Source organism: Ceratotherium simum, chromosome 37 (assembly GCF_057802395.1).
Source record: "Ceratotherium simum simum isolate JZ-2026a chromosome 37, ASM5780239v1, whole genome shotgun sequence".
NCBI lineage: Eukaryota > Metazoa > Chordata > Mammalia > Perissodactyla > Rhinocerotidae > Ceratotherium > Ceratotherium simum.
The window spans coordinates 22724896-22752010 of NC_141936.1; the positions used below are offsets into that span (position 1 = coordinate 22724896).

The window sequence follows — 27115 nt, forward strand, 5'->3', positions numbered from 1 at the left end:
CTTCCCTTTCCTATTGGCCAGGGGCCCAAGTGTGTGTGATGGCAGCATTTGTAACTATTATTCTCCCCTAGTGATGTTTATGAACCCATTCAAGGTTATCAAATGATTAAGTAGGAAGATAATATGCACAGGCATACATGCAAAGAGTGTTCTTTTAAACAGTATCTTTTAAAAAATTTCTTAAGATTGCATCAGGGGAGACAGCGAAAGGACATAAAGTGAAAAGCAGACGGACTTATAATCAGAACTCTGATTTATGGGCTTACGAATGGGCAGCATCCAGCCATAGGAACACAGGACAGAAGCCAGGATACCAGGATTCAGAGCAGAAGGTAAGAGGCAAAGCTCAGAGCAAGACCTTGACCCACTGGCCACAGCCACAGGCTTCCCCGTTCTCCCTGATATTGGCCATGTAAATGGCATGGCCCCACACACGTGCCAGCTACTGCTTCTACATTGTTCTCACTGGATTCAGTAAGCCACTCTGGGCTCCTGACTGAACCAGGGGACCTATGGAAGCGGCCAGAACTAGGTCAGAATCCTCTGTGAACGTGGGCAAGTCACTTAGCTTTTCTGGTCTCTGGTTTCTTCATCTTTAAAATAATAATCAATTTGCTTCTCAGGATCTTTGTACTACCAAAGATAACGCATATAAAGTTGGCAGTGAATACATTATTGCCATTATCATTCTATTGTTTGACAGAGTAATAGGAGAGTTGTACCATTACCACAGTGTATAACAAGCAAGGTTAAAGCAAAGCAAAGTGGGTACCTGACACCAATACTCTGTCTCATTTAGGTTTTCATTCAGCTACAAGTAACAGATACTCAACTAGCAGGTGTTTAAACAAAAGGGTGTCGTTTCTTCTGTAATGAGACATCCAGAGTCGGTGGCTGCCGGCATCCGTCCAGCTGCTCAGTGGGGCCACTAGTGACCCAGGCTCTTTCTGTCTTTCTGTTCTGGCATCCTTGGCATGTTGATTTGTGACCCGTGGCTGTAATCTCATCGTGACAAGTGGGCTACAATAGCTCAGGAAAGAAAGGAGAAGAGATGGTCCCAGTCACATCCTTCCTTTAAGCTTCCCAGAACCGTGTGTCTGCTCCTAGATGCTTCCACATGTATCATTTTTTGGCTAGAAATCTATCACATAGCCACCCTTAGCTGCAGGATGGGCTGGGAAAATGTTAATCTTTCCCAGCTCCTGCTGTGGAATGCACCAAGGGAAAGGGGATGAGACTGGATGCTGGGGAGGCAGCCAGGGGCGTCTGCCCTGGGCAGATGGATAAGTTAGTGCACTATTTTGAGGGCCACTTGGAAGTATTCTATTGAATTTGAAATGCACATACCCTTCAACTCAGGGAGTCTATTTCTTTGGGACTACCCTAGAGAGAGAGTAGCAGAATGCTGCCTTCTTAGAGAGCTTGGGAGATGAGGATCAGAGCGGTACCATTGCAATAATGAAACAAACTGCAGAAAACCTAAATGTCTGTCAACACAGGAGTGATGAAGCGTGAGACCTGAAACCATGGGATACCACCTGCATCAGAGACCTGGAGGGACTTACAGGGACAGATACACTGTTCACTGAAAGATATAATGCGTTGGGCAAGATGCACCATGACCACATATACGTAGAAGAACAAAAAATCCAGCCACAGTTCATATTTCAAAAGAACAGGCAAGGATCCCACCAAACTGATTAGGACTACTTATTTCCAGGAGAGGGTGAGGTCAGGAAATGTGCAGAGGAACTTTCTCTGTTTATTGTTTGCATTTTAACAATAAGAATGAATTCATGTAATATTTGTGTAATTTAAAAAATTATAGTACATAATACAGTGGAATATTAAGTAACCATTGAAAATAATGATTAAAATCTTTCTATGAAATACATACCTTGGATTAGAGGAAGTCTTAGCTCATCTTTTGTGAGAACTTTGCTTGGAGGAGGCGCTGCCCTGCAGGAGTGTGGAGTAGGGGGGTGGGACTTCCAAGTTTCAAGTTTCTGTGTTTCTATGGTTTTGTGATGAGGAAAGTTTGAGAGCAAGGAAATCTGCAGTTGAGACTATATTTGCTGCTCTAATGGAGGGCAAGGGCAGGGAGGAGGGTCTCAGGGTGGATTACAGGAGTGGCCTCCCCATCTTCACTTTGGCCACGGCCCCCCAGAGGTTTTCTAGAGCAGACCGGAGGTTTTCTAGGGCAGTGTCTGGAGCTCCCAGAGATCTTGAGTTTTGCTGCCAGTGCACACTCCAGAGAAGAGCCTGCATGGCTGAGAGGTGCTGAGTGCATCTGCAGCGCGGCATGTTTGAGAGTGCCCTCCTGATGGCCCAGCTCTGCCAAAAGACGCTGCAGGCAAAGCTGGCTAGCACAGAGCCAGCATCGTCCAGGCTGCGGGCAGTTGGTTCTTCCCCCTTCTCTCTCCCACTTCTCTTCGCCCACCTTCCAAATCCTCCCTAGGCTAGGCTTTTCAAGCACAGCCAGATGGTGCCTTCCAACAGCAGACGATGGTGAACAGGGTGTATGATGCCAGGGCTCCCTCCCCATGCCCACGCCAGGCTCCAGCCCTCAGGAGCCACTGGGCTCTGATAAGAGGAGCCAGTCAGTCCTCCGCCCAGGGATGAGGCAGCTGGAATAGTCACTGAAGGCTCCTGCTTGTCCAGCCAAATGCTTAAATCCTCGCAGGCGCCATCCTGGCCTCGGAGCATGCCAGATGCGACTTGGGAAAGTCAGTCAAGGAGACTTGACAGTGTGGAGAAACTGAAAACAAATGCTTTCTGGGCTCCGAGGCAGATGGAGACCCTAGGGAATCAGGCACAGTAAACAGACAAACATCAAATAAACAAAGCCTTTCAGGAGCAGCAACAACAGGAGAGCTAAAACCATGCGGCACTTTCTTTTTTGTGCATATTTGAAAATTTTTATAATAAAATAACAAAACAGCCCTCACCACGTTGTCCATCACCCGTGCCCTTGTTTGTGCAGTCTCTCTGGCCTGGAAGGCCCTTCCTCTCAGAGTCTCCGTGCATAATTCCTACAGAGCCCACATGGCCCAGTCCAAATGCTACTTTCTCTAGGAAGCCTTCCCTGATTCTCCCTCCTACCTCCTCCACCCAGGGAGAACCAATGATGCCTTAGTCTGGGTTCCTATTTTATTTTGCTTATACCATTTTGATAGCAGTTATTCCATTTCACTTATAAAATAGTTATCTGCATGAGAATCCCACCAACAGCATAAGAGAGCCTCAAAGGCAGGCATTCTGGTCCACGCATCTCTCTATCCTCAGTACCCAACATGTGGTCCAGGACAATGGGAAACGATGAATGAATAAGTAGACCAATCATTCATTCATTTCATAAACATTTATGGTGCCTCTGAATAGAACAGGCACTGCACCAGGCAGTGAGGTTAACAAGACAAATAAAACAGTGAACTCATTGGTCTCAGGGAGTCTCAGCCTGGGAGATGGAGACAGCCATCTAAACAGATAATTACAGCGAAGAGTTATTGGTGCAAACACAAAAAGTGCATCCATGGCTGTGGGAGGGTGTGAAGGAGACAGGGTTCAATTCTACCTGAGGGAGGTTAGGAATGTCTTCAAGAAAGAGGTGTTGCTAACTGGGTCCATTGGTTCGGGTCCGTCGAAAAGCAGATGAAAGAGAGGGTTAGGCATGCAAGAGATTCATTGGTGGAGGGAGCGGAAGGCAGGAAGAGCCCCGGACCACAATGTAGACCTGACGCCTGTGGAAAAAGGAGGATAGGGTAGGAAGAGTCTTGGATTTCAGGGCAGTTCCAAGACAGGTTTGGCCAGACCCATGAGGAGTCCTTGAGTCAAAGGTGCCCACTAGAGGAATCATATATCTTGTCTGATGGGGCTGCCTCAGTGCCCCGTTGTGTTCAGTTGCTGGCTGGTAACAGCCCACAGGAATCACAGCCTCGGCGTGAACACGGTGGCAGAGCCAGCAGGGCAGCAGCTGGGGTCGTTGTCAATTATGCTCCCCACTGCAGGAGATATGAACGGCACATTTTCATGGCTGCCATGCTTGGTCTTTATATTGAAGGAGGTATCAGCAGGCACATAGGTGAGGGAATGTGGGAGAAGACAAAAAGGAAGATGTTCCAGGTTGAGGGACCGGCATAAGCAAAGACACCAGAGCATGAAACAGTGGCTCGTGAGTAGCCTGTAATAGTTGGGCATGAATGGAGTGTAGGCTGGGCTGTGGGCAGGGATGTTGCAGCAAGAGATGGGGTTGGTTGGTTGGAACGGCTCCACCATGGGGGGTATTGCAGGGGACCAGTGGGGAGTCATTGAAGACCAGGAGGTGATTAGAGCAGACCTGGGCTTGGAAAGAGGCTCTGGTGGCCGTATGAAGGAGGGCTCAGAGGGGAGGCAGGCCTGCCAAACAGGAGGCCCTAGCAATGGACTAAAACAGCGGTGGTGGAAAAGGAGAGGAAGAGCGGGATGGATGAATGGAAGGATGGATGAATTCAGGAACAAACGAGTGAATGTGTCAGATGCAAGCCAGCTCTGCCTCTCTCACGGACAACTCCACTGTATTCAAATCCCTGAATTCTGCTCTGTGTGGAGATGGAAATGAAGCACCTACTATAACTCCTTCCTGCTGAAGTTTCCATTAGGTGAAAATACGCCCTGACACGTTATCGAGGGAAAAAGGTCTCTCTCCGATGTCCTGGTCTGCAGAAACAGACTAACACTTGTCCCCCAACCCAGGCTAGTCTCAGGCAGGCATGGACGCGACTCTGCGCCCAATGGGAGCACGAATGCCCAGGAGGCGAGCCCGTCCTTCTCTGCTCCGTTCACTTTCAGGGCCAGATGGTCTCTGCCTCATTGACTTTCACTGCTGACGTAGCCTTGTTTGCTGGTTTCTCACAGGTTGCTTCATTCCCCTTATTTCAATTCATTCTTCCCCTTGCCCCACTTCTGCACTCTGTGTCATGTTCATCACGGTGGCGAGGAGACAACTAGAGCTCCCAGCAGGTGGATGTTTTCAGGGAGCCGGCCAAACCTGGTTCCCACAGCTCGGCCCTCCCAGCTCTGGGAAAACATCGTGGTGGGAGCCCTGACAACAAACGGTCGACCCAGTTTTATTGAAAAATACTGCTGATTAAGCAAGATGGCAAGGCCACCAATAACAGCCATGACCACAAGGATGATTTCTGGTCCAAACTACTCCCTTCTCCTCAGCTCTCTGTTACCATCCTGCATAAGGACTAAGTCTAAAAAGCAACTACAAGGACATTCCCCAGCCAGGTGCTCTGTTTGGTCACCAGCAAGGACAATCAGCGTATCCACCTGCTCACACCGTGCCTTCAGGCCTGAAGGCCTCCACCCCCATATCAAAAGGCTCCATCTTTCCTTTCCAGTCAAATGACATCCCCTTCCACCTTTAAAATTCAGCTCTACTTTCTGCTAGTACCATGTTTCCAGCCATCTCTGTTCCCAACGTCTAGAGCCCTATCTAGCTGTGGCTAGTTGTTGACTTGTTTTGGTCTGAGTTCCCTTGAACATGAGGTGTTTCTGTTCTGTCTTCTTCATCAGACTCTCGGATTCTCCAGAGTGAGAGGAAGGCTTGTTCCTCCTTTTGGGCCTCCAAGCATCTGGGGAATGGCCTGTTATCACTGTACAACTGAGCCACGTCGGTGTCTGTGACTTGCGAAGCCCAGCTTCTAGTTCTGCTCTAGCTATGCATTGAGTTCTTGTTCCCGTCCACTCAGTGGAAAGACCAGCTTCTGCTCACCCATGTGCCTACTCAGAGTTTGGGGACAATCAGTGTGACCTGCAAAGTGCTCTGAGATCCTAAGAAGAAATAGCACAGAGAGACTCATGGCCATTTCCTGAAAGTGATCAACACTGGAAAAAAAAATCCTGTCTTATATTTGTCACATACTTCCACCATTCTCGTGTGCCCTGGCCCTTCTTATTTGGCTCTGCCAGTTGGCTTTCTTGGCCCTCCTCCCCGCGTGTCTTTACGGCAGTATGTAACCGCCTCACGTTTGGATTTAATTCACCCTAAGTGTATGGTTCCAAAATCTTTTACTGACTAGCACATGGTTCTCTGGGCCCTGACACTGCACTTTGGTGGTGGTGGTGGGTGTGTGGGTGTGTGTGTGTGTGTTAGTGGAACTGAGAGAAAGAAACAACCCAGAAAGTGCCACCTGCCAGCCTCTCTGGATTAATAATACCAATGATTGCAGAGACTTCCAAAGAGCTATTGCCAACTCTTTTGGCTTTTTTCAATACTATTATCACTTTTCAAGGACACCCCAAGGCCCTTTTACTTAAAGACATGACAGAATGCCCCAGATGAGAGTACTATTGATTTCTGTCCTCAAGGGCTGCAACCTCAATGCTTTGTAGAGGGATAGGTGGCTGGGGGTAGGTGTGACCTCAAGTTGGGGGTCACGGTTTCAGAGGGAGGGACGGCATGGTCTCCTGAGCTCATTTTGCACTAGTAGCCATGTGACCACTTGCTCTGCCTTAGCCTGAGAATTTCCACCTGCCTCTATGAAGACATGGCTATAAAAATCCAGGGCTTCACTGGCAAAACAGGTAGCGTGGAAGTGCCTAGGCTCTGGCGTGGACATTCTGGTTCTACTCTCTGCTCTGTCACTCACTGGGTGTGCGTCCTTCTCAAGGCCACCCACCTCTTGGGGCCTCCGTCCCCTGTGACTTGGGCTGTGGGAGTGGGAGGATTGTCTTATGGAAAATGACAGTTGAGAGTCTGTGGAGGTCACTCATTGTGGGGGCAGGGGACCTAGAGAGGGCATGTGGCACAAGTGAGAAGACAAAAGCCTGAGAAATCTATGGAAATCGCTCATTCATGCAACATATATTTCTGGAGGGCCTACTCTGGGTCAGGGATTATTCTAGGTCCCCAACCAATGCTGTCCAATAGAAAGTTAATGTGAGCCACAATTTTAAACTTTCTAGTAGCCCCATTAAAAAAGTAGGAGGAAACAGGTGAAATTAATTTTAGTGATGTTTTAGTTCACCCAGTACGTCCAAGGTCTTATCATTTCGACACGTAATCAATGTATACAGTACCAATGGGATATTTTATGTTCTCATTTTCATCCTAAGACTTCGAAATCCAGCGTGTGGCACATCTCACCTAAGGGCTACGTGGGCTTTGACACCTGATGACTTGGACTTGATAACAGTAGCGACAGCTGAGATTTATTGAGTTCTCCCTAGGAGAGAAGCATTGCACTAAACACTTTCCATACATTAAATAATTCTATCCTATAACACAGCTAATAGGTACTGCTTCCTGTTTATTTTACAGAGACGAGGAAACGGAGGTCCAGAAGCTAGAAGTTGCCCCAAACCGTATGGCTGCTGAGTGGTGGGCCGAGGACCCCATTCGGCCTGATTCCACGCACTTAGATTTGTATTTACTATCCTCTGTACTGTGTCCCTTTGGGCCAGTTAGCCCATCTGAATCTGTTGACAACATGTGGCTGTGTCTTACCTCCCAGGGCTGTTGTGAGGGGGTGAAATGAAACTGTTGTAAGTGGTACAAACTGCTTGCTCTGCCTCACCCAGGACACCAAGAACGGTCACACTCAGCTTCCTCCAATTTAGATTGAAGTCACCCGTCAGCTAATGGGCAGGAAGTTCAGCGTCACCCTTTTGGGGTCCTCCCTATCCCTGGGACTTACCGAGTCCTACAAGGAGATCTGCCTGGCTCCATGGCCACCTGCCGCTGTCCCTGTGTGCCACGCAGGGCCACGTGGAGCGCGGGGCCCCTCCCAGCTAGAGCTGCTGGTTCACACTGAAGTTGATCTGAGCTAACACCGCAGGATACCACCCTCCACAGCGGGTTCTTCAAGCCACAGCCCAGGGACAACAAGTGAACTTAAAGTTTCAAACTTTTGAGCCCACAGGAAGAAGTCAAGAGATTTCAGGTAAAAATCTAGATTTATAGTTTCTCTCAAAAAAATATAAAAATATGATGACACCCAGTCCATATTCCCACATGGCTGCCACTGAGCAGCAGCTGCCCTTTTAGAGAGGGCATGTGCTACAGTTGGCCACAGTCCTCACCACTCCCCACTGCCCCCTGGCATTGAAGAAGACTCGAGTTTTCATTTATCATCACGTTTGCCATTGCTTTTAATTGCGGAGACCTATCTCTCTGTGTTCATGTCTCTCTGAGACAGATGACACAGACAGGCTGTGTGTTTCCTAAGGCCAATAGCTTCACTTTCCTCACCCAGCTCCTTGCAACACCTGCCAGCTCTCAGGCTCCAGGCCTTCAGCCACACACACAGCTGCTCTCCTCTCCAAAGGCCCCTGTGCCAGGGCAGACGCAGGCCACCAGCCGTGCAGAGCCTGCAGACTCTGAGCTTCTCTCCAGTTCTGAGAGCCTTTGAAACACTAGGCGTTCATTCTGTTCCCTAACAATGCAGTTTGAATGTGTGGACATGCTTCTGAGGAGGCCAACCGTGGAAACCCCAGTGGTCCGTTTCTCCTTTGCTAGAACTTGGGGAAACATCCCCTGCGCCCCACTGAGCTGTCTTCCTAAAGAGACTGTGCAGTAAAGCGGGTAAGGGCACAGACTCAGAAGGCAGACCACCGAAATCTAAATCTGGCTCTCACCACTCACTACTTGTGCGAATGTGGAAGTGACCTGGTCTCCCTGTGCCTCGTTTTCCCAAATGGGAGTTCTAAAGTATAAGGTGCTTATATCAGTACCTGGCACAGCTAGTGCAGGGTAAGTGATTGCCATCATTCTTGCAAAAATACAAACCAAGTGTTCAGAGAGTCACCCCTCTGTACCATTGAATCTGACTGGCACACAGCAGGCATAGGAAAATTGTTACTGTCTTCTCTCCTACTACCCACAGAGTGTCAACTCTGGGGGAGACTGAATTCTCCCTTTAGAGTTTCTGATTTCATAGTAGGGACTACGTACGAGCACTTCATCACCTCTCTGCACCAATAAATATTCACGATGACATGTGCCAAGGAAACAGGCCAACAACAAACAATCACATAGAGACAGAGATTGGATTGGTGGTTACCAGAGGAGAAGAGGGGCAAAAAGGATGATGAGTAATGATGGATTGTAATTAGTCTTGGGGTGATGAACATGATGTAATCTATACAGAAATCAAAATATAATGATGTACACCTGAAATTTATGTAATGTTATAAACCAATGTTACCGCATTAAAAAATAAAAAAACATATTCCCCCATACCTTATTATATATATATAAAAAAACAAAAGAGCAAGAAACAGGCCCAATCAAACAGTCCCTGTTTACTGCCCCTTTTCATGAGGGAGGAGGCCCAGGCTGCTCCAGCGTGTGCGCACACCTAAGGCGGCGGCCTGGCTCCATCCCAGTTACACCCCCCAGTCCAGGCTGCCGCAGAAGGAAGGGGCAGCTGCGCAAAGGTCTTCTCCCCACACAAACTACAGAAGGACAAAAGCGGGATTCTGCTCTGTGGACAAAACACAAATGCCAACCAAAGGGCAGGACGAACACAGCAGGGGGCCAAGGTCACCCAGACACAGGGCAGGCTGCTCTGAGTGACCGGGCGAGCAAGCTGTGGAGGGGGTTTCAAGTGACCTGGAGACATTGAAAGAATAAGGGGTAGGAGCCAGGAGACCTGGGCTCCAGGTGCCCGTGCTGCTGACTATCCGAGCCAACCGAGGCTAGCCCTCCACTCTGCTGGTCCTTAGCCTCTTCAGAAAAGAGGATGGAGGAGATGTTCTGACTGTCCCTTCTGACTGTGACACCCTGTGACTATTCCCTGGCCTCTTGTACTTGAGTGGCCATGCTTGTTACATGTTCCGCCTGGCCGGTCCCATCAGAGGCACACTGTAACCCTCCAAAGCAAGAACTTGGTCTATCAGATCCAGGCTGCTCTGTCAGGTGCTGCTTAGAACCTCAGAGCTAAACTGGGCATGATCAAAGCTTTTTTTCCCATAGTGGTGTCTTCCATGTGGGGCACTCCATATTTATGTATTCATTTATCCATTCTTCCATTAATTCGACAACATTTGTTAAACACTTGTCATGGATAACACAGTGTGGGCACCGGGGAGAATGAACAAGAAAACCCAGGGCACAAAATCCAGCAACTTGCCCACAGGGCCAGACCCTGGGCCTCTGAGGACTGGTGGGTCAAACCATCCTGTGATGCCCTGCTCAAGAATACACGCCATGGCTACCCCACGTCACCCTAACTTCAGGAGTTAGGTGGGTGCAGGGGGCACCAGAGGGCCAGGCCAAACTCTAGCGCCATCTAAAGCCCCATGCTGTTAAGGCCTCTTCCTCCAGCCTGAGTTACAATCTCTTTCCATGCGACACCTCCCCTCTCTTCTTATGGGACAGTGGATGGTCTAAAACCAAAGCATTTCCAGAGATTTTCCCTAAAATGCACGTATCCTGGGCTCTGGCGTCAGGAGCCTCTCTTCTTTTCCCATGCCTGGACGGCCTCCCGCTGACAGAGCCTGATAATAAATGAGTTCATTACCCTGGCTGCTGCAGCCACGAGAGCCCATCTGCTGGCATGATTAATTAAAACTTTGACTGGCAATGGAGGTGCCATCTCAGGGCCGGAAAGCAATTAATCGGAGCATCTTCCAGCTCGTCATTTCTGATGGATCCTAGAGAGACTGACGCCAGAAAGAGAGCAGGGTCTTCATGGGTCTGTCCTATTGCTTTACTCTCCTTTACGTGCCCAGCAGAGTCCCCTCTCTGGAAGGGAGCCCATTCTAATTAAGTGGAGGCAGAGTGGTGAGCTAGAGCCTCCAATTCCCCAAGAGGGGCAGGGGCACATTTCCTTAGAAGAGGGTGTTTCCATTCCTTCCCGGAGCACGATGTGCTGGGGTTTGAAAGGGGGTTTTGCTCTCTCTTTTCTCTACCCCTGCGCTCGGGCACAGTGGACTCCCCACTTTCCATCTCCATGTAGAGATGTTCGCATCACTCTCTCTTTGTCCTCCCAGCTACATGTAAAGCAAGGCTTCTGGGTAAGGCCTCAGGCCCAAGCAGAGCTCTTTAGCCCGTGATACCAGAAGCCCCGCATTTTGGGGGATGTTGGTGTCCTGGTTGTAAATATAGCTGCTACTTTAGTCCCCAACTGTCTGTGTAATGGTATGCTTATCTCTATGTTAGATCCAGAGGGGAAGGACATTCTCAGACTCGGAGAAGGAAGCATACCACCTCTAAGAAGACAAACACCACACTTGTGTCTTTTTTTTTCGTGCAGCCCACCGGTCCTGGAACATCAGAGAGTGAGACCCTGTGTGGGCTTCTCACTTGGATGAAGCCATTGCAGGTGCCTCTTTGTGCCTTCACAACCTAGAAACACTGTGAAGTTTGCCTCTGGTCTACAGACATTCTGTTTCTATATCACTTGTTCCTCCACATCTCAGCCCCCAGTGTTCTACTCCCCCTGAAACAAAACTTACTCTGGATCCATCATTCACACTAAGGTGTAAATAGCTGATAACAGTTTAAACTATTATCTTTATTAGGAGCATCTTCATTTTAACAAGGACCAAAGCCTTGAGCTATGGGAATGAAACAGGTGCATTTTCAGAACAGGAACCAACAAATGGACTGAAGGAGCTTTGGGGTCTTTTGGATCTCCGAGAAATGAACTTTTATATTAACACGTTGGATCAGCCCCTCCTTTTTTCTATATCCTTAACACTACCCCTTCCTGGAGTTAGCCTCATTTCACCACATTACCAATAGGAAGAAAGTGGGGTGCAGCGTGTCTCCTCTGGATGGCTTGTCATGTAAGACTCACATACTCTCAGGAATGAAGATGGAGTTGTCCTAGAATTGAGGGTGACCTTGAATTAACCCCTGTATATACTTGGTTGCTTCCTGTAGGTGTTTGTTTCTTTTTGGTACCATGAAGTGACAAGGAGATGGCTTGGAGACAAGAGCTGGGGGAGTTGGAGGGAGAGTTGGGCTGAGTATTGAACAAATCCAGCTAAGAGAGAAGAGGGCAGGCAGGAAATTTGGGTCATCCTCGGGGACATTTTGACTCACACCAAGAGTTGGCTTAAGAGGTCAAGTTCTGCTTTCCCTACAAATTCATCGCGGGATTATAAGGAAGAGTCCCCATCTCTCTGCCTCTCTTTCTTTCACATGTCCATTCGGAGAGTCTTTCTTGACTTCTTCTTGTGTGGAAATATGACAATTAGGAAAATGTCATGTGGTAAGAGTTTTGAATTTTAATGGAGGAGACTTCAGTTACTTTGTCTCCAAGCCCCAGGGCCCCCTGAGAATGCTGGATGTGCTCGGTCTCTTTGTTTATTGATGTGCCTGGAACAGCCTGGAGCGTGGTAAGCCCTCCACAGATACCCATGGGAGAAATGAGTGAAAACAGACTGGCAAGTGTCCTTCCATCCTCCGCGTCGTCCAATGATTTTGAACTTTTTAAGGTCATGGAGCCCTATGACCACACGGTATCTCACAGCTCCTCCCAATAAGGAAAACGTCACAGAAGGAGCTGCTCAGGTTCAGGTGTGTATGTATGTGGGGGGAGCCCCCTCAGTTGCCCCCCCATTCTGAATTTGCGAATAAGGAAACTGGAGTAAACAGAGACCACAGACTGTGGAGCCACGTGTCCCCTCCTCATCCAATGATCTCCCTGCTCCTTGAGGCCACCAGACTGCCCCGTGGACAGGCCTGAGGCACCCGACGGGTCACCCCTGGCTCTTCCCAACCAAAACAGCCCCACCTCCATCTGTCATACATGTCAAGCTTCTGCAGAGGCTTTCATATGAGGAAAGGGTTCTAATGCTTAAAAAAGACAACCATTACTGAAGCAGAGGTTGGTTGGGGAACTCAACTTCCCTTTGTTCTATAGCTGTGAAGAAGTCAGAACCGACATGTACAAGGCAGGGATCAGACATGCACACTCTTCCCTCTGCTCTCTCTGGGGGTTATCGTCTCATTCTGCGCAGTGGGGAGCACGCTCCTGCCTCACGGACTAGGATTTAGTTTGGAGGAGAAAGGGAGAAAAGAGAAAGAGGAGAGTGAGGAGGGAGAGACAAAGGAAGAACCCCCACTTTGTCCCCCGGAGCCCCGAGGTACACAGGGACCAAACGCCTCCCAGCTCCAGGGCAGGAGCAACCAGCCAGCCTTCCTGCCGGTCCCTCCAGGCAGATATCTGGAGCTAAATATTGCCAAGAGGAGGGACACACCAGGAGATGGTGCCCAAACTTGGCCACACACGGAATCAGCTGGGACCTTCTAGCACCACCGACGCCTGCCTCCCGGAGGATTCCGTCAGTGGGGCCTGTGACCCAGGCGGCGCGGGTTTTTAAGCTCGCCGGGGGACCCTAACGTACAGCAACGTCTGGGAACCAGCGTGCCAGGAGCAGGGACGTGTAGTGCAGCCCGGCCTGACACGTCCCGATGAGCACACTGTGATTGTTACCCTACCTCTCACGGAGTGTGGTGCCCAGGGAACAGGAACCAGGAGCTGCACAGGACAGAGCTGCAGGGCGCTGGACAGCGGGGCCCGGGCACCTGCAGCCTGGGGTTATTCTGCTCTGTGGGGCTTCCTGGGACACGGGCAAAGGACACAGACAAGAGGTCCTTTGCAGGAGGCTGCAGAAAACAGGAGGGGAAAAGGGGGAAAAGGTCAGAGAGGGACGTGGCTGAGGCAGGAGGGAGGAGGACAGGTGTGTGAAGGTGGGGCAGTGGGCAGCCAGGTGGCTTGCTGAGAGGAGGAGAGGGAAGAGGCTGGGGGACAAGCTAAAGCTTGTCCCAGGTTGACAAGCGGGTGGGAGGGGGCAGACAGGCACATGCCTGTGACATTGGGCCCCGGATTCCCAGGAATCTCAGGACCCAAGGGGAACGGGAGAGACGGATCCTGTGGGCGGGTTGGCTCTCGGCCACCCCTCCTCTCCGCCCCCTGGGGGGCTGCCCTGGTTTGGACCCTCATTCTCTCTTTCAGGCTATTCCAACAGCCTCCGAACGGCTCTCCCTGCATCCTCTCCATCCTCTGTACACTGCTGCCGGAAGAGCCTTGCTGGAGCGCCCATCTGATTGCATTTCTCTTTTCAAAAACAGAGTTTTCCCCACTATAATTGCTCTGACCCATCTTTGCCGTCTAACTGCTCACCATTTTCCATCACGCACTTCACCCTCCAGCCAAACCAAACCACTTACCCTTCCCTCGACCTGGCCTGAACTCTGCTGTGTCCTCTATTTGAACGTCCTGCCCTTCTCCTCTCGCTTTATGAGATTCTTGTTCCATTCGTGGTCTGTCTTAAATGCCACCAACTCCAGAAAGCATCCCCAGTTACCAAGAAGGAAATTATTCTCTTCTTCAGTGCCCCCGAAGCTCTTCTTCCGTCCCTTTTATAGACGTTCTCACCTCATGGATTCCAGCTATTTGTGAACTTCTGGAGGACTAGCAATATTCTTCCATCCTAATGTCCTGGGGTGCCCAGCAATGTTTTGGACACAGCAGGGGCTTAATGCATGTTTATTAAATTGAATTTTATAGATAAGGAACCCACGATACACGTCCAGGAATGAGTAGGCACATGGACCTGCTTGTGGGGCAGCTGGAATATCAAGAGGGGAGCCTTCCTGCCAGCCTTGGTGTTGGAAACGACCCGGCGTCCCACTTCATGCCCAAAAGGGCAAACAGAAGGACAGGACCACGAGCCCGGGACCAGATATGACCACAGGGTCTCCTTCCTCATAACATATACGAATTTATGATAAAAAGACACAGACACACACTGATCAACAATAACAGCTGACACTTAGACAACACTCTGCAGTTTGCTTCATATTCACATTCTCAGTAACTGCAGAGACACAGATTCCTCCTCCACAATTCAGCAGTCTGACACTCCTCACACACAAGATGGACGAATGTTCACTACCTCCCCATCGAGCGAGAACATCCCTCACACACACACACTTTTATATTTATAGAAGGAAGGGGACTAAAATTACTGGGTCCCTTCCACATTTCAGGCGCTGTTCCCGGTATCTGACAGGTATAAACACACTCCCCGAAGGTCTCCTTACACTGCGTGTGTGTGTGTCCAACTCAACCCGCCTCCTCTCTGTACCACACTGCTTTCTTCCAATTCCACGCATTTGTTCTTTGCGGACATAGTAGCCAATCTCAGTGGCTGTTATGGGTTGAATTGTGTCCCCCACAAAAGCTATGTTCAAATTCTAACTCCCAGGACCTCAGAATGTGACCTTATTTGGAAACAGGGTTGTTGCTGATGTACTTACTTAAGATGAGGTCTACCTAGAGTAAGGTGGGCTCCTAGTCGAACAGGACGGGGTCCTTATAAGATGCCCCAACAAATACAGTGGCCCAACAAGAGGATGTGTGCATGCATGTGTGCACGCTGGGCACAGGTTATGCCTTGTGTGTGATGAGTGAGTGTATGTGTGTGTATGTGCTAGAGGGTTTGTGTCTGTGTATGCACATGTACTATGCAGGTGAAGTCAGGGATGTATTTTTGCCCCTCTACCATCACACAAACACACCACTATACCCTTCAGCCCTGAAACTTCCAGTGTCCCCTTAGCTTGGACTATTAATAAGAGTCGTGTACTCCCCTGCCTCCCTTTGCCAGTGGGCGTGTGGCAGTTTATGAGTGGTGATTACACCTCTATTAGGACACTCATCAAAGTAGCCCATAAAAGGCATCTAACCCTGACGCTGTTGGAGGATTCAGGGCCCAGGGAGTTGGGAAAAGGGGAGGGAAATCTTTAAGCAAAGGAGCCAGGTGAAGTGACACATTGCGATGTGACCAAGCTGCTGAGGTTCCAAGACTTGAAACACATACACATGCACGCGTGCACGTCTCCCATCTAGAACTCAAGCTGCCCTTGAGCTCTTTTCTCAGAGAGCTTCCCATTCCTCATCTTCTGCTCTAACATCCCGAAAGGCAGCTGTCCATTTTGTAGGAGAAAACAGGACTGTTGGAGTGAGGCACCCTGGACCACAGAGCAAGGGCGGAGATGGAGGTCTCTCTCTGAGAGTTGTTCCTGATAGGCTAATCTGCGTAGTGCCAGAGGTGTCCATTCCTAGAAGGCAGAGTGGGGCATTTTGAAGCCAGACAATGCTGGTGTCGAGCAGGAAGAAGTATAGAATTGGAGGGGCCGAGAATAAGGGAAATGTTACTGTGCACTTACTGTGCGCCAAGCATTGATGTGGGTCATCCCCACTCATCCTGACAACCCTGGAAGCTAGGTACAATTAACATAAACCCTGATTGACAGTGGTAGAAACCGAGGCCAAGAATGCTTGAGTAACTTGGCCATGGTTACCCAGCCAGGAAACGGGAGAGGCAGGATTTGGAATGTAGGCAGTCTGATTGTAGACTGGGCTCTTATTCATGATATTCAGTGGAAATTAAAAAGCAGGCTTCTAGGGGGAGAAGAGGGATGGAAAAGGAGTTGTGGAATCACCAAATAGCACAGACTCTCCGACGGCTGAAGCCCTGGATCACAGAACTGAAACTCCACGTCTGTACTCCTTCCTCTGTGCCCCTCCGGCTCCCACAACCGCCAAGCGTGGGCCAGCCGAGGGCCAGCGCCATGGTGGAAGGAGAGCTGCACCTCCTCAAAGCTCTCCCCTAAGGTCTGGTGTAGGGAGGTCGAAAAGGGCGGGAGGGACACAGCATGCCCTCCCAAGGAGGCTCCGGACGTTACGGCGGACAGCAGGAATCGTTCCGGCTCCATCTAGAGACTTCTGCAGACTCTCTGGCTATGACACAGGATGGAAGAGGAGGGATGAACAGGAGGTCCGTGGGGACTGAAGTTCACTGACACTTACTGGCTAACTCTGTTGGGAGTGTTACTTCTATTAACTGATTTTAAATCTCAAACAAACCCACCAATGACCATATACAGTGAAATGGAAGTCTGGAAGGGTGAGGCGACTTCTCTGAGTTTGCATAGCTAGTAAGTGAAGGAACTGGGCGACAGAAACTGCCAGTTGGCTAAACCAGTATCCACTCTCTCCCCCTTCTCCCTGAACTGTCTCAACTAGGATGGCTGATATAATATAGATCCTCTCACTTTCCCCGGAATCCCTTGCAGCGAGAGTTGGACGTGTGACAAATTTCTGCCCAAAGAAGTCTGCTGCATCAGGACCACTCCGGTCTTTCCTGACAACGAGGCAGCCTCAGCTGGTGCTGCTCTTTCCACCTCCTTCCCTGCTTGAAATGGGTACAAGATGCGGGAGAGGCTGAAAGAATCCGTCTTCGCCCATGACATTAGTGAGCCACGGAATCACCAGCAGCTGCCTAGGCCAGACTTCCTGTATCGCAGAAAATAAAGCCTTATTTTAAGCCAGCGTTAGTTGGTATTCCCATTATTCACAGTGCGAAGTCCACATTTGTGCCACGACACCTGTGAGGGGAACAAGAGACAGGCACTTGGTGTCATCACACCTACCAACCTATTTTTTTAACATTTTTAAAATTGAGATGCAAACTAAAATGGCCACTGGCTTTTTTTTTTCTTTCTTAACATAATTAATGGTATTTTTGATTTCAAGAAATACTGTATTTGAAAAGATCCCATGAAACAGACTGCTGGCCCATCAGGTTTCTGGGTTCTCCAAAGACCATGTTGTCCCTCCCACTGCCTCTGGTCTGCTGGTACTAAATGGAGGGGAGGATGGGAGGGTGAGTCTTTCTCTCCAGGGACAAGAGGCCACACATCTGTTTAAATAATTACAAGCCTTGGCAAGCCTCCTGCTGCTTAGAGAACAAAAAAAGGACACTTAAGCCATTTATGCCAAAATATATTTATGCTGCTGGTGAGTAAAACTTTTTCTCAAATTGTCTTTGGAGCCTACGAGTCATCCTTTTGGATTTCTGCAGTAGTCTCCCAATTTTGAGTATATTCGATGTTTAGAAACAGTGAAAAGTCACCTCTGGTCAAACCCTGTGAATAATGATCAAAACAAGGCAGACAGTTTGCTTCAAACGGATGATGAAAACAAGCAGGTTGCCTCCCAAGATCACTTTGAAGAACATCAAGAACTCTAGCCTTTTTTTGTTTTTTAAGTTCTGTAGCTATCCCATCGCCTTGGACGACCTGCAAGCAGAATGTTCCGGATGGCCCGAGGCCTCCCTGCTCCCACTGCCCGTGCCCACAGCCCTCAGGTAGAGGCAGGGGGAGCTGGCACCAAAGTGTCTCTGTTCTGTCCACTGTGAAACCCTCAAGCCACAGTTACCTTGGTTTTGGATTATTTTTCCCCTTTAAGCAAAAAAATTCAAGAATGGACTAGTATTTCTATATGACTTTGCATAGATCTCCTTCTTCAGCTTTTTGTCTGGTCCAAGATTAACTCTAACCTTCTCAGAAGTGAGTTCATTCTATAGCAGTCATCTCACCTGGCCCACACTGGGAAACAGGCCACAGGAATTGGTGCCAAACAAAGATGGTTCTGGTGTTGCTAAAGCTGCGGAAATGACAGGTCAGACCTGGGACAGGTTTTCAACCCCTATCACGCCTTCCCAGGAGGCGCTGGGGTTACACCACCCGGCATCAGAAACACCTATGACTCCCTTTACTCCCACCCTCTGCCAACTTCTGTCACTGAAGACTGGTGAGAAATGGAACCTAGTTTCCAACCTCTTATTAATACCAGGGCAGAGACGGAGAAGTCATGCACCCATTACATAAGACTGCCTAGATGTGTCAGGGACGCATCATGCCCCGCCCCCCACCTCTGGGCAGGACTGTCTCCAACCCGTGTGGGTGGACCACCAGAACAGAGAGAGGAGTCTCTTTCCTGGTTTCAGAATCTCCGCCAACCCTTAGCAGGACACAGAGCTGTAACCCGAGTCACAGACCCAGCACCCTGCAAAACACACAACAAAAGCTACGTGGCCACATGGAGTGCGAATGCATCTCTGAAGGTGGTTTGATCTTATCTCCATTCCCCTCATTTATTGAAATTCAAGTCCAACAGCTTGGAATGCAACTTTAAAATTATGAGCAATGACAAATGTGTCACAGACGCTGCCTTTTGTGTTTTCCTGGCCAGGCTGCTATCTGCAGTTACTTTCATGAAGAGAGTTTATTTCTGTTCTTACCTCTGAAGGGGCAGTTACACAGATGTTTGATTTTGGCCTCAGGCGGAGGCACGGGGGCCTTTATTGTGGTCTGAAGAGGCGCAGAGGGCACAGTCACCTGCATTTGACTGGCTTCAGGCTTAAACAGGAAGGTGTCCGCGTAATCCAGAGATGACTGGACTCCCCGTGGGCAGCCTGTCTCCCCGCTGCTCTCCCTGGAGCAGGTCATAGTTCACAGCACTTAGATGCATCCCCCAAAATAACCAACTCCAAACACTCTGTGAGAAGTGGAGAGTTCACTGAATGTCATCGGGGAGATAGACTCGCTCACCCCCCACACAGCATAAAACTAAGAATAAAATGCCCCTCCGACATCAGTGTGTCCTACGCCCCAAATTGCCCTCCCCTGCTGCTGCCCAGTCACTCTTCTATCTCATCACCCGCCTCTGTCTCTACAACTCTGCCCTTGTTTATAACGTGATGTTCACCACACAAAGGCGGGCCATGAGCCAGAGCCCCACCACTGCCCCATTGTTCCTCCAGCTTCTCCCCTCGACATCATCTTCCTCCTGGACTCCTCTCCCCGCCCTGCCGTCACACCACCTGCTCAGTAACCCTAACCGTAACCCTGTGAGGGCTATGATAATTCCCCGAATGCTGAAAAGGAAGAGGGGCTTAGGGAAATCCAGAGACCCACCCAAGTGAAGTCACGATAGAAGAAGACTCCTCCCAGGCCTGTCAGACTCCCCCCACTGCCATCAGTGTCCTTCCCCACCCCACCATGCTGCAGTCCAGAGGCAGTGGGCCTGGGAAATGCAACATGGGAGGCTGTGAATGGGACAGACGTCTGCAGTTGCTTCCTCTACACTCCAGGCAGCACCTGTTCCCATTATTCAAGCAGCTCCTGCTAAGCCATCTATGAACCCACTCTGACGGAGACGGTCCTGTCCTCTCCCAGGCGATCCTGCCCACAGATGAAATACAAGTGATTTCATGATTCTGTTGCTTCCACGGGTTAAGGGACTTGCCAAGGCCACAGAGCTGTTAAGTGCTACTGACACTAGGACTTAATAAACTTAGGGTACCTAACATACAGGTGACTCTTCTACGCCCTTCTAAGCACTATGCCATTATGCTTCTCTAAAGCACAGAAGGAAGTCTAGATTGAGTTTACGTTCAGATAGGGAAAAAGGGGCATTTCCTTTCTTTCCAAAATACCACAGAAAGCCAACGCTCTCTAAACAGGGACTATCAACTCTACTTCTGAGTAGGTGGACTGACCCATACGGGGGGTGAAAGTATTGAGGAGGAAGCCCCCTCTCCCCACCACCCACCTAATAGTCCCCTGCCCGCTACAGGGAGGAGGACTTACTCCCACTTAGGCCCAAATGTGACTGGGCCACATTTATTAGGTGTCGTTAAAACCCCTAACAGATTATATGTATGTTAAACTTCAAATGCATTTCTACTTTCTGCTCCATGCTGCCAGCCAGGAAGCCGGGGTTCACTCTTTCTGCACAGGCCCCACAAGACATTCTTGCTCTCCCCAGGCTCCGCAGCCAATTGGTGGCAAGATCTGGATGCAGGAGGCAGACTACAAACCGAGGCCATGAGCTACAACCGAGCTGATCCAGGATCTCTGAAACAAGCGGCCCTAAAGGACTATGCCGATTTCCATTCTGCTGTCTGCTCCTGTGTATTTAGCTCCAGCAGGAGTTAACAGGGGAGGGGTGGTGGGCAAGGCAGGATACAGCCATTCCTTGGGCCCTGGTGTTGATACTAATTTAATACAATCAAAACCCAGGGGGACCACACAATTTATAATCCATATCAGGAGGACTCTTCTGAGAATGAGATGGGGCTCTATTAATTACGCCAGGACAACAATTCCCACGTAAACTGGGATGTGTGGTCACTCATCAAAACCCCGCCTGGGTCACAACCCCTACCTTGATCACACAGCGACTTTAGTTTTCAAGTAATAACTAGATAAGAAAACCTAAGTCCAAGAGCAAAAGATAACTATGAAAATTAGCACTGGAATACTCAAGGTTCTAAAAGAAATAAGACAGAAATAAAGACAGGAGCCAGTCCCATTAAAAAGTTCTGGGGACCAGCCCGCTGGTGTAGTGGTTAAGTTCACGCGCTCCGCTTTGGTGGCCCGGGGTTTGCGGGTTTGGATCCCGGGTGCGGACCCATGCACCGCTCGTCAAACGGTGCCGTGGTAGCACCCCACATATAAGAAATAGAGGAGGTTTGGCATAGATGCTAGCTTGGGGATGATCTTCGTCACCAAAAAAAAAAAAAAAAAGTTCTGCCCATGCCTTTTATGTTGAGTTTTTATAATACCATACATGCTTTATTTGTGTAAAGCATTTTGTGGCTTACAAAGTACTTTCAGGGACATGCTCTTCCTTAATAAGCCTGAGAGGGAGGTGTAGTTCAGCATCTTGACAAAGGCCACAAGCAACAGGGGCAGAACTCGAACCCAGGACCTGGGCGAGCCTAGTGTTTCTCCTCTACCCACACTGCATCCCTCACAGCATCTACTCTGAAGGGCTACCAGCTCGTGCTCTAAACCTAGAACACCTGGAGAAGAACGGGACAAGATAAAATGAGGCCAATGGGAGATAGTGGACCAAAGAGAGTATCTGTTGCCTGAATCAAAATTAGCTGCAAAGCCAGTCATCAGCACTGTGCATATTCAAAACAAAAGTATATATGTGTCCATTTATTTTTGAAACCATCCTGGACTAGGTAAAAACCTGCCTATCCCCAACACGGTTTTCTGAAGAGTTTTCCAAGATTCTAAATTCTATATGTAAATTAGTTGGCAAAGGACCAAAATCCAACATTCAAAATAGTGGTTCTTAATGTGGGGGCAGCACATACCCTTGAGGGAGCATTTGGGTTGTGACTGGGGGGCAGGCCCCCTCCTTTATGTCTACTTCCTCTGTAAGTCAGTACATTTTTGTGACATAGAAGACCAAAGGTGACAGGGCCGACAGTCAGCGACTTCCAATTCAAGCCTACCATTTGCGGGACTAACAGGCTTCTGCGGCTGACTGATGCCCGTGCACTGCTTGCTGCTCTCCCAGGCCACAGTGGACAGAACACCTGGGAGGTCTACAGATCTGCAAATCTCATTTCAGGGAAAGGGGACCTTGGTTTGTTCATCTTACTCAAAACAGTCTGCTCTGACCAAGTTGACACAGCACATACACTGTGCCTGCACGAAACGGATTTAGAACTTACAAGGCTAATTTAGTCCTTTCTCTCCCTAGCCTGTTAAACTCATTTCTTCCTTCACGTATTCAGTTAATTTAGTTAAAAGCGGGGTTAGGGAAGCACGAATAATCCCAGTATGTACGACATAAATCAAAACTATCAAAAGTTCTAAAGGACTAACTTGATTTAAACTTTTCCTGGTTTGACAGAAGAATTGATGTTTTCAAGAGGGAATTTCCCAAACTGCCCAAGACAAGGGTGGCTTAATGGGGCCACACCCACTGAAGTGATTCATATTGCCAGGAGGATCTGATAAGAATAATGTAGAATTCAGAGAACAAAGTTTCCCCTCTTGATTCTATGAAATGTCTCGGTTTTATCTTAGTCATAAACATCCCCTGGGCATTAACTATTCCATTGGACAGTAAGATATGGCATCCTTTGTTGCAGCTGCTTTCAAAGGGCACCTGTATGTAAGATTGACTCAAGTGTGCACAGTATCAACAGGACCACTCCTCTCTCTCTCCTCAGCTGCCCAAATGATGTTCGGTCACGGAGATCCATTTTCAGTCTATGGACAGAGGATCTGTAATTCTCAGCACGGTCCTGAAAAATTCTTTTGCAGACAACTAGTAATGAACATTGATCCAGAGGAGGAGCAAGTCATTTACCCCTTTAACGTTACGTTTGCAAAATGAAGTGAATCAATGACCATTTATGGGGCTGCTGAGACTATGGGAGATGGGGCACCATGAAGTCTGTGACACCAAAGAAAGAGAAGTTAGAACTCGGGGAAGGAATGAGGATAGGAAAAAAAATAAGGGCTTTTCTATTTTCTTATTTTAAGAAAGGAAGGATCATCCAGAAAGAGAGGAAAGGAGACTTAGGTAGAGATGGGAATGACCGGGAAATTAAGGAAGATGTGTTTTAACACACTCAAGCTTTCTCTCGGTGAGACCTGCAAGTAGAGAGCAGTGAAACGACAGAATTCTAACTACTGGCGGTGAATTGCTCACTTTCTGTTTTTGTTTTTTTAGGGTTCACTAAAACCCTATATAGCCTCTGATATAGGGTTCACTATATCAGAGGCTGGGCCACTAGAGCATCCTTTCATCATGTGAACCCCACTATAACTCACTGCTTAAAATGCGTGTGCAGGGCAACTGTGCTCCCCCCACCCTGCTGCTTAAGGAAGACCACCTACGCATACAGCCAAAGAGACGTGGTGACTAAAAGGCTTAAATAAAAAGAGAAGAGGGTCAGCCTTTATCCGTGATTTTCTAAACCCAGCTTTCTGTTGGTGGGAAACAAACGCCGTCATCTGATCAGCTAAGTTGTGATCGCTGAAGTCGTGATTGCTGTTGGAGGATCAGACGACGGATACACCTCCTGGGGAGGATTCTGAAACTCACCAGCGACTCCGCCACAGTTCTGGATGAGATGCCTTCATGAGGGCTGCAGTCCTCACCAATACACCAGGTCGGGATGGAGTCCATTTTCCAGAAACTTCAAAGCACGTGCATAATATACCGAGATCAGTAAGACCACAAAAGAAATGACACACCAATGAGAAAATAACAATGACTTTTTATAGACTTGTATGGGGTCTAACTACACTTATATATGTATATGTTCATCACACAGAGAATCAGAGGATTCACTTCCACGTAACCTGCAGGGACCATCTCCAGAGCTTCAGGTTCCTTTTAAATGGCCTCCTCCAGGTTGTTCTGTACAGAATTCCCAGCACGACAGTGAGGGCAACTCTCGTGGATTCTCCACACGTCCATGACCTATATCAAGTCCAGCTGTAAACAGAACAACATGTTTAGAAAGGAGCCAGGTCAACTTCAGATCACTGCTTCTCTGGTGAGAGAGTTTAAGGACAACGGCTCTCTTCACTGGTGGCATGCACGGACTTGCACACCTACTCACTGCTAACTCCCAAGCATCTCCTCATTACGATACTAAAACTTCTCCACAAAAAGGCTGAAAGTTTTCACTGGACAGTGCCATGTGAGGTTTAAAGGCAGGAAATTTCCAAAAGTGAAAGATGCATATAAAAGCCAACATATCCACACGGCCTCCCAGGCATCCAGATGTGACGTGTTGAGGTCCAGAAATCCCCAAATGCCTATCAGCCTATTTTGTTTACATTAGTTAACTGAGAACATTTAAGGATTAGGCTTTTTAAAGCCTGTTTTTATTTGTCAACCCACACAAATTGCATGTTGTATCCCTTCTTTTGGTTGAAAGCAATTTCAGAAAATTATGACATTTTGCTACTTAAGGAATAATCTCCCCAGCCCTTTTTAGTCCTTCAAAGGAGAGGATTAAACTGAATGAACAATATAACTGAAACCACAGAGCACAGGAATTTCCATTATGAAATTACCTATCTGATTAAATTTACAATGGCAATAAATACTAGTGTAGGGAGCTTCTGGTGTGCTAGAAATTAACACACAAATAAGAAACAAGTCTGTGACAAGCAGCCTTTGTGGCTGTATTTATAGCCCAGGCGATTTCAATCGTTAGAACACCTGGTAAATATTAAAAGCACTTACCAAATCATCCACATCACCACCTTCTTCAAATACGGCTGCTGCGTCTTCTTCTGGATTTTCTTTGGGGGCCAGAAACTGTGAATGGAAAGTCAGTCACGACACCAAAATGACACTTTTGCCTCTTCTGATGGAGGGAACAATCTGCTAGCATTGCCACAGGCAAACCTAAGACTTGCTTAGCAAAGTCTCACTTCAAATAGCCCAAAAGAAGCATCACCTTGACGTACGCTCCTTCATTTGGCTCTGGATGAGAGGACCAGTTTGGAGGTTGAATAGTCCACACTAACTAGCCACCAGAGAAAGTTCTCATAAAGAGGGAGGAAATGACGTGGCTTGCCAAGGCAGTGACCACGTGGAGGGTCCTATGTCAGACACTGAGAACACTCGATATTCACATGTCTGCTTCCACAGGGGAGGGGATATGTGGGCTCATTTGGGTTAAGAAAAGAACCAAACACCCCAAATCAGTATGTCTTGGTGTCTTTTGAAGGGAGCATAAGAATCAAGGGTCTGAACTTAAAGATTATAATTATCTATTCTTCAGCTCCACTGAGGACAAAAGAGTTTGTAAAAGGAAGGACTTCCTGTAAGAGATGTGAAACACAGAATTGGGTCAGCTTGGGAGGCTGTTCAATTTCTTTTCTGGAAATCCTTCAATTTGTGTTAGAAATTGTTTGAAAACAGGAAGGTGGATGAGAAAACTTCAGGTGTACACTTTTGTTCAGCATCAGTGTTCTAGACCTGGAGCCTCTAACAGGCAGACACACAGAAAAGTAAGGGCCTGAACTGACATCTGCAAGGATCTAGGAATGAAACTCACATTTTAAAGGGTAGTGAGTGCCCTTGAAAATTACCTGAGCACTCCAGCTCTCCATCCTGTCTCTCTGAGAGATACCAGTGGGGACGCTTTTCCTTCAAGGCACGTGGTAACTGCATCTAAGAGCTAGGTTCCATCAACCACTTAATCCATCCTAACACCAGAAGGTGATCTTCTGATAGTCTAAGTATTTAAAATGGTAGCAGAGCTGAGCCTGTACGACAGTGTTTCTGAAAGGGGAGGTGGGCGGTGGGGCACGCCTCTCCACGTCAGCATTTCTGGGGTCAGTGTGCATTGAGCATGCATGCGGTGAGCGAGCCTTGCAACCCACTTCTGCTCTCCTGCAGTTGCCTCCACCCAAGAGGGAAAGGTGTAGTTACACTTTTCTCAGTTTCTCAACATGAAAACACGGCAAGAATTGCTTTCCCTATACGTTCCTGTTATTTATGGCTCAATGGACACAATCAAGGCCTCTGAAACCTAAGATTTACACACAGACTACAATGTGTCTCCTTAACAAGTCACAAATCAAAGTCACCCTTCAGCTATAAGGCTGTGTGCGGCAAGCCTCGGGAAGCAAGCCCTGCACGTCCCTCCACCCCTCATGCACAAAGGCCACACACAGTGAATAAAACGGCCATGGTGGAGGCTGGATCTGCAGAACCGGCAACGCCCTGCTTAGCACCGGGGACGTGGCCAGGACGGGTCTGTTTGGTTTTGATTCAACTTCCCTCCTAGACCTTTCTCTTCCCTCAGTCAAAACCACCTCACCATTCATTACTTCAATTTTGACTGAGAGATTAAGGAATTTCTCTTCTTCGAAGGACATTCATGGATCTTTCCACAGCCTTTTGTTGACTCTAACTGGACTGTGTTCAGCACTAGAAATCAATGGTCTAGGAGACAGAAAATGCTAGCAATGGGGGCACAGTCTGGAATACAACTGTAACACAGCTTCCGTATCATTAATTCTATTTCTTTATTCTGGCTCATTATTAATAGAGATATCTGAGGGCCACATCCAGATAAATGAATAAGAAATCCACATAAACATTTGCATACTGTTTATGTCTAAAGATTAAACTCTGTTCTACCATAGATTCCCAAATTAATCTTTATTTATGATTCTAATTATTATGAATACTAAAAAATGATTTTTATTTTGTTCCTCTCCTCTCCTCCTCATTATCATAGCCCTCACATGAATTCCCCCCGTCAGAAATATACGGCTACAGGAGAAGACGTCCAGTGGGGGTGACGAGAATAAACAGTAGAGCGGCGTCCTGCCATAACCGTGGTGGGGCCACAAATGACCTGCACCTTGCAAACACAGACGACCTCCATGGGCTCAGTGGTTCTGCAGTCCACTGCATCTTTATGACCCCTTAGTAACCTGATACATGGTAGGTACTTATTGACGAATCTAGAAAAT

At 48.3% G+C, this 27115-nt stretch overlaps 1 protein-coding gene across 1 annotated transcript in view; it reads right to left on the reverse strand.

Moving 5' to 3' along the window:
- Positions 1–23866: 23866 nt before the first annotated feature.
- XRCC5 (X-ray repair cross complementing 5) overlaps positions 23867–27115 on the reverse strand; it is an 84600-nt gene continuing 81351 nt past the window's right edge. Inside the window, exons 20-21 of the mRNA XM_004427533.3 lie at positions 24867–24941; positions 23867–24107 (exon numbers count right to left, since the gene is read on the reverse strand). Coding sequence (XP_004427590.3) covers positions 24093–24107; positions 24867–24941 — 90 coding nt within the window. The 3' untranslated portion in view covers positions 23867–24092. The remainder of the gene's footprint in view (positions 24108–24866; positions 24942–27115) is intronic.